An 8,451-nucleotide genomic window follows, 5' to 3' on the forward strand; every position below is an offset into this window, starting at 1 on the left:
CTCCTATTAGGTAGGTCTATCCTTGACCGTAAACTCTTAGTTCTACCTTTGAATACGAGCTAAGAAATAATAAAGAAAAAGAGAAACAACTGTCGACTAGGAGTAGGGGGTCTGCAGCCTTATCAATTTATTAAAAAGATCAAAATAAAATGGATCGAACTACCTAATCATTATTCGGAGGTGAATGATAAAACTCCAAAAGTTGTGGTATCTTATGGACCTAATATAGGTTACATACCTCATGACATAAGATTGAAAGATCCAAACCTTCTTCGGAGCTGAAAGAGACGTAGTTAAAACATATAAAGATCGGGGTAATCGGCTCATAGGGACATATCTATCCATGTACATAGGCTGGCTTGATTTGGATTTTTCAAATACCATCAAATGTGTTGAGTTTGAATCTATAAATCAAATCAAACGAATATTGATTTATGTATATGCATATTCGACTATATATGTCATATGTGTATATTTATTCATGTAATGATAGTAATGGCAAAATAACAGTCAATGTATCTTGGTTCTCGAATATGCATTAGAAATCAATGGAAAAATACAAAACCTATGTTACTCCATATATCTGATTTTTTTTTGTTTTTGTATGAATAGTTAAAAGTTTTGACTCCATGACATAATTTGGGTGGGGGTGAAGGGAGGGAGAGATGCAATTTATTGATTACATTTTCTCAAAAGAAAAAGAATGAGTAACTTCTTATGGAGTCTATATTCAATATTTGAATTACAATCAAAGACATACAGTTGAAAATTAATCATCACTAAAGAAGTCTTTATTCCTAGACAAAACAAAGACAGAATTGTGTATCAACAAATGTACCACATTAACGTAAACAGAATTACAAGAAAGACAATGAGAATCCAGTTTGCCCTTTTATGCAATCAATCCACTCTCTTTATGATCACAACCCATCCTCCTCCTCTCTTGAGTACTTGTGATGCAAATTATTCTTTTACTTACAGAGTCAATTTAATCCTCAATGTGCATTCATTCAATTATTTTACTTTGTTACTATAAACACATCTTTCAATTTAGGCTTCAAATTATTACTATTAGTTTGATCTCATTTTACTGTTGAGTGATCTCATGAGTTTCTCCTTGTCAGTAAGACTGTGGCGAAAATGGCAGCGATGGCCGTAAGGACAAGGATCACCATTAAGGACCATACGGCATACCTCAGTCTTGTAACGTGGGTGGCGTAGGACAGGACGAAGCTCTTCAATTCCATGAGCAAATTGGCAGTTTTCTCCATATGGACATGCCCCTGTTTCTTGCCATTTGTTGCACAGTTCAGTCTTGAACATGCCTTGATTGTAAACATCTAATTCAAGTGGTTCCTCTTCCTTCTTACTTCCTCCTTTCACGTATACCCTTTGCTGCATCATTATCATGAAAAAACATGTGATTTAGGCCTTGAACAAATTAACACCATTCAATTTTCTTGAGCTGAAAATGTGATTCTAAACAATTTCAACAGGGTAAAAAGTTAAAAGAACACCAATGTGGTGTTTGTTATAGTTCACAAGCATAATAAGCAGAGGTTTTTGACAGTCTTGATGATCTTAATCTTATTACAATCAATCACATTTGCATTCAAAGGATATCTTAACCAAACAAATTAATGCACTTTGTGGTATTCCATCTTTATGATATAGCATAGAAAACTTATTAGCTAGATAGAAGGTAAGCATTCCTTTTTATTCAAATTTTGTCAATGCAATGTGAAAATCTACAACAACAAACCTAGTGTAATCCTACAAAGTAGGGTCTTCTGAAAAGGTTGAATGTACACACATCTTATCACTATAATAAAAGTGGAATCTTTGTCTATGGGCGTAATGTATTTGTACTATACGTTGAATACTTTCCCGTTCTTTCTTTTATTAGAGTCGAGAGTCTACTAGAAACAAACTCTATTTAGATTTGTGTACACAACTACACTCGTGATTTGAATTTGGTATTATTGTTATTGGACTATATTGCTCACTATATGTATCATAAATAAGGTTGCAATATATATAGAAGAAATATGTACCGCTGTGTTGACTGATGATGATTTGGTCCGATTATGTGGCCTACTTCCACCAGCTGCATGATTTGTTTTCAAGTAACCATTAGAACGTACTGAAATACTCTTGGGTAATAGTACCCGATCCACACCATCTGCCCGACCCGAGTCCATCACGCTAGTTGGGCTTAGATGACGATCCGCAACTACGTCTTCCCATGAATGTCCATCACTAGATGTTTCCTCTTCATGTCCAACACCAACATGCATTCTTCTCAGCCCATTATCCAGGCCCAAACTCGATGAAGGCCCATAGTCCGAAGAAGCTTTCAGAAGCAGTGAAAGTCGATTGTTCAAATTGAAATTCACCATTTTCAAATTGATGTTCTCTTGACGAAGAGCTAGAGTTTTCTTCTCTGTTTCAAGTAGCTGAGATAACACTCTGTTGTGACGATCCATTAGATCTTGTTGATAATGCTGGTCGATAAGCAATTGAGAGCTGTGATTTTGACGGAATCGAGGTGTTAGTACCGGCGTCACTGTAGTCTCTGTTGACGGTTGACTGTCGTCGAGTAACAGTCCGGCAGGTGGAAACAACATTGATGAGTAGAGTGAGGTTAGATCGAAGGCGGTAGGCTGGCTGAGTACCGACGGCGATGGCAGTCCGTTGTCGTAGCTGAATGTGCCTCCGCGGCCGGCGGTTGAAATTTCCCTCTGCATTGTCTCCTGCTTTAAAATCAACGTGTTTCGTTACACGCTGATTCTGTGCAAGTTGCTGCAGATGTAACACGTAGAAAACGTTTTCAATTCAGCTCTTACAAAATAAGCAATTCGTTTTCTATATACAAGCATTTGAATATGATAAATTCAGCAAAAAAAAATCCACTCTTTTTCCTACTGAAACTCAGAGCAAAACTGATTTCACAATTCGCATTCTACATACTAATCGAAACAAATTCAACCGGTTGTTTTCATTCTAATTTTTTAAAAATCCATCAATTCTAACAACAATCCGAACAGAGATTCAACATTATCGCTTCGAAATTTCTCTTTTACTTCTCATTACACAGTAAACAAAAACTCAAACTTAAAATTAACAATACTTCACCTATTCTGATGTAAACAGAGCAAATCATTTCAATTTAAAACAGTTCTTCCTCCTATATAAACGCGAACACGGATGAAAATTCACGATCGTTCTATTACTCACACTCTCTAAAAGTTCTCACTTTCCTAGCTAGTTCGATTAACAGAAATTACGTAGAACTGGATCTATCATCTTAGCAAAAAATGAAATCAGGAGCAAATAAGTACACAGAATCGAGCACGAAAATACGTAATTGAAATCTACACACATTCAGAATCAGAAATTCAAGCAGCAAATTGAAGAAGATACCTGATGAAACAGCAACAAGCAGCTAGAAGTGAGCTGCGGATACTGATTACTCTTCCACCAATTGTTCTAGAGAGAGAAAGAGTAAAAATCATAGAGAGAGAAATTATGAGCTCTGCTATAATGGAAGATGAAAGAGCTTCATATATATATAAGATAGATTTCTCGTGATCACTGATCAGAGACAGGGAAGGGTAATTTGGGAAAAAAGAAAATAGTAACCGTTTTGTGTATGTATAGCTCTGTTTCTGGTAACTGTAACAGAATCGTAATTTAGTTATTTGACACTATTTGCCCTTGAAATCAGTTTACATATAGCAAATTTCTGAGGGTATTAACGTCATTTAACTAAGCTAACTCTAATGAACTCAGGGATATGAAGTTGATTTATAGCGGGAATAATATCAAGACTTAAATACCCTCTTATATATATACACAATATATGTTCGATTTATCTGAATTCATATACGTAGACCAATATAAGGATAGAACGTTCCTTATTGGCTCGATTTATCTGGCAGTTTGTACTGGACAAAAAGGACGAAAGGTATACTACTTGCTTGATTCGGATAAACTAATAAAGGATAAAAGGTTTACTACTTGCTTGATTTATTTGTACTTGCATCGGGTAGACCGATAAAGAGGTCAAATAGATCCCTACATAAAATTTCTCTATTTTCGAGAATTTGAACTCAAAATCTCTAGTTAATTAAGGGAGGAGGGCATTAACCATCCCACTCCATTCCTTTTGTTTATATATTTTAAGTACGATTGCTATAATATATACTTGCTCGATCATTTTAAGATAGATGGATCTTAAGAAGATCATTATTTACTCCTCAATATCTCATACGAATTTGATGACTATTAGTATGTTTGATCGAGCGTCGATCATTATCTTTTTTCTTTATTTCTTTGAGTATTTTCAAAATACGTATATTTATTTGGTTTACTTTTTATTCTGCTGATTATATCGTTTGTTAGAAATGTAAATACTATAAGTGTACATACCAATGTTATGTTCTTACTATTTTTCTTTCCATTACACTACTTTAAGTTACGATCCTTTCCTCCAACTTGCTAACGCGAAATGCTTTAGACATTGAACTGTCAAAAAAAAAAAGCAACTTATACTATGTTTTGTTTTCTAGAAATGATCAAATTCAAGAACTTTATGTAGTTTAGTTTGATTTTACTAAGTTATTGTAAAGTTATATATCCTAGTAATTGGATCTACAAGTAGTTAGCCTAATAAATTGAGTTTCAAAAGTTTACTAACTCTATTTTTGGATAGAGATGAAGTTCCAATTGATGAATTTGTGTTCTTTTCCCTTCTAAATTTGGGTAATTTTTTTTTTAGTGTAGGGGTGGGGGAGGCTCATGAGTATTCCCTCCGTCCAGTATTGTTTGTCATGATTTCTATTTTTAGAGTCAAATTATAAAAACTTTGACTAACATTTTAAGATGAATTTTCTAATTATATTAATATGTAAAAAAATTTAATTTATAGTACTTTTCATACAGTTTTAGAACATTAATTTTTTTGTTTAAAATATCGAATTAATGTAATCTAATTTACCTTTGAAAATTAGTCAAATTGACTTTCGATAAGCGCAACATGACAAACTATTCCAGACGGAGGGAGTATAAAACTAAATTAATTTATCTATATTCTTACTTTGTGACAATGATATTATACATTACAAGAATTATAAATTGTTATGAGTAAAGTACATCTTTTAATTGAAAGAGATAATGATTGAGGTTGATGAAAAAGGTGTAAGCTACAAGTTAGTGCAAGTACATAGTTCATTACATTCCTGAATTTGAAATGTGATCATTTGATTCTTTGAATCAATACTTCAATACTTTAAGGTAGATAATTAGTTATCAAACTTTGACATATTTTTAGAATAAATACCTTCTTTTATATATATATATATATATTGTTTTGACCACATTACCAATTAATACTTCTCAATTAGCCCCCCCCCCCCCTAAAAAAACCCCACCCCATAATTATCTAATAATCGTGTAAATATTTTTTTCAGTGTCAATTATACACAATAAATTGATTTAGAATATAAAATGACTCATACGATTAATTAATCGTGCAAAGTGTGAATACTACTCGTAAAAATATAATTTTCAGTGAATTCCTTATAAAATTGATTATTCGTAATTTTTCAAACGAATTTTTCATAGAGAATCTCATATTTTTCATTGCTAAGTAGAGATTACTATAGATTCATATCTTTTAGTAATAAATTATTACTACACAATTTATGCAAAGTACAATCCATCATAAAATTTTACTAACAAGCAACAATAGTAGTAAATAATAATTAAATCTTTAATTAGGTGATTAATTATGTCACACCCCTCACTATCACTTATAATGCCTTGTTACTTAATAATCAACTTAATTATCCATTGTAAAGGGAAATTAAAAAAGTAGATTTAACACTTCCATTCAATTATTATCTAAATTATTTCACAGTTAAGAAACTTTAGAAATACAATTAGTAGGGTCCCATCATTTATATGCTTTTTACTTCACAAAATCCAATTTAACTTATTTTTCTCCATTATTTTCTTAAAATTAAAAATAATTAGATTTGGTTACAACAAAATTCTCATTATAGCTTGCTGTTAGGGAAGACTATATGTTGATTGCTTGTTATAGAAGATTATCAAGATTGTTGTTTGGTGGTTTTGTTTTACCAATTTTTTTTTAAAATTTATACTAATAATATTGTATATTACTATTTATGTTATCAATATATTTTAACCTGTCATAATAGACTACACCATCTTATTTTTCAGGTTACTGCATTTCGTTATCTTTAATTTTAAAGACATTTAAACTCGTATATATTTTTTTTTGGTTGTTATAGAAGATCATCAAAGATGTGTTTATGATTTTAGTTTTCCAAATTCTTTTTTGGACTTTAATTTAGGTTAAAGATATTATATTATAATTGTATTTTAACTTGTTATAATCGATTTAATTTTAGGTTACTAATCTCACTTTTTAAGTACAATTTCTTTAGTTATGTTTTACGAGACCTGATAATGCAAAAAAAAAATATTTTACACTATCCGTGCATAATAGCTAAACTTATTTCTTTATAATTTTAACTTTTATACATCATTATAATATTCAAATGATATTTACAAATAAACTTTCAAGAAAAATAATAATTTGAAATCTTTAAAATTATTTGCTATAACAAATAAAAATGACCTATTAATATAAAATTATTTAAGAAGGAAACAATGATTTTCTTTAGGGGAAAAAAGAAGTTTGCTTCTTTATCACAACTTTTAACTAACTAACAATTTATTTTATTTTAATTTTTTTCATACCTCCAATCACAATTTAATTTGAATCATGTGTTGTTTGGTGTAAATAAAGCCAATATGATTATTCAACCTCCAACTTACACATATTTTCTTTTTAAGTAATTGTCAAGGTTGTTAAGCTAGCTATCACACATATAATATTTTATAATATAGTTTTAACTTCCTTTTCATTACAGTTTGCAATATTCACACACATAAGCCGTACCATACAAGCACAAATATTACTCAATGAAGCCTAATTTCAACTCGTGTACATATATTCCATTTGTTTACTTCTTTTAGTTTCATCCCGAAACTATTATAATTTGTATTTTTTTTTATCTAAACTATATATCACCATCTACTAAAATACACCTCGAAGTTAAATAATTGGTTTCTTTTACTAATTTTACCATCACTATCTACTCAACTAGATGTATGGTATAACATAATTCAGGTAGGAAAACTAAATGTACAATTGATAGTTAAAACGCGAAACTCACAAAAATATGATAATTCAAACATATTTTTGATTATTAACTCTTAATAAATCATATTTGATATCACTAATTACGTGCATCCTGACTATTTCACAAGTTAATTACATGTTTCCTCCTATCAACATACATAGGTACCAATAAATTTAGGTAGATAGGGATTTTTTTCCGCACAAACTGACTCAAACACCGCTGATATATGAAAAAATAATCGAAAGAAGTATGTTGCTTTCATGCTATCCATTTTAGGCTCGTAGAATCAATTGAATAAAAATTTATGTGTTAATACTACTATAACGGTATTGAATATTGATACTTTCATTTATTTTTATTGATGATGAATGATAATTTAAGGCATTATTATGCCATTAAGCAAATTAAATGGTTGAACAAACTATGGGGTCCCTGAAAACTCAATTTAGCCAAGAACATTTTGTAAAATGTGATGCATATCTTGTCATGTTGAAATGATAAGACATTAATTGCTTATTCATTTTGTTGGAGAGTGTAGATAGATATTGATTTCATTACTAACACAAGTCTACATGTAAATGGATAATGTTTTACCACAAAAAAAATATACAACTATGCAAAAAAATACTTACTACTATGTAACCTCAACAACCAACATATCATAATGGGTAAAAGGTCAATATCTATGAATGTTAAGATTTAGAATCAAACAAACCTTCATTTCAGATGGACTATCACAATACTCTCGATAACAACTTTATTTGTCTGAATATTTTTTGAAATTTTGTTACAGAAAACATACGATATATAACATTACATGAAAAATCGATTCCACAAAAAACTTAGACGATTATTGTGAAATGTTATTATAGAGAGTTCCAGTTATAATTTATACAATGAAGCGCATGATCTTATGATATGTACATTGAAGTGTTATATAGTTACACAGAAATAAAATGTGATTTTTTCTTCATTTGATATAGTGATAAAATATTTATGTATTTTGATTGTTACTTTTAACTTTTATTAAATGAGGAAATATCACATTTTTTTTTTGTGTAACTATACAACACTTCATTTTGTCTTTGCTTATACTAAATATCTAATAAAATGGGATAATATAAAATAATTGGATCTATATAATTTGTGGAACAGTATAACTTGTTCCCAATTTTTAGGATATCCAGTAACATAAAATTAGAAAAAATATATTTGA

At 30.3% G+C, this 8,451-nt stretch overlaps 1 protein-coding gene across 1 annotated transcript; it reads right to left on the reverse strand.

Moving 5' to 3' along the window:
* Window positions 1–684: 684 nt before the first annotated feature.
* On the reverse strand, window positions 685–3,546 carry LOC101266331 (zinc finger CCCH domain-containing protein 15-like). The gene is made up of 3 exons (XM_004238834.5): window positions 3,424–3,546; window positions 2,055–2,802; window positions 685–1,395 (listed from the first exon to the last, which is right to left on the reverse strand). The coding sequence occupies exons 2-3, from the start codon at window positions 2,745–2,747 to the stop codon at window positions 1,072–1,074; spliced, it is 1,017 nt and encodes a 338-aa protein (XP_004238882.1). The 5' UTR covers window positions 2,748–2,802; window positions 3,424–3,546; the 3' UTR covers window positions 685–1,071.
* Between the last annotated feature and the right edge of the window lie 4,905 nt (window positions 3,547–8,451).

This window comes from Solanum lycopersicum, chromosome 5 (assembly GCF_036512215.1).
Source record: "Solanum lycopersicum chromosome 5, SLM_r2.1".
Taxonomy (NCBI): Eukaryota; Viridiplantae; Streptophyta; class Magnoliopsida; order Solanales; family Solanaceae; genus Solanum; species Solanum lycopersicum.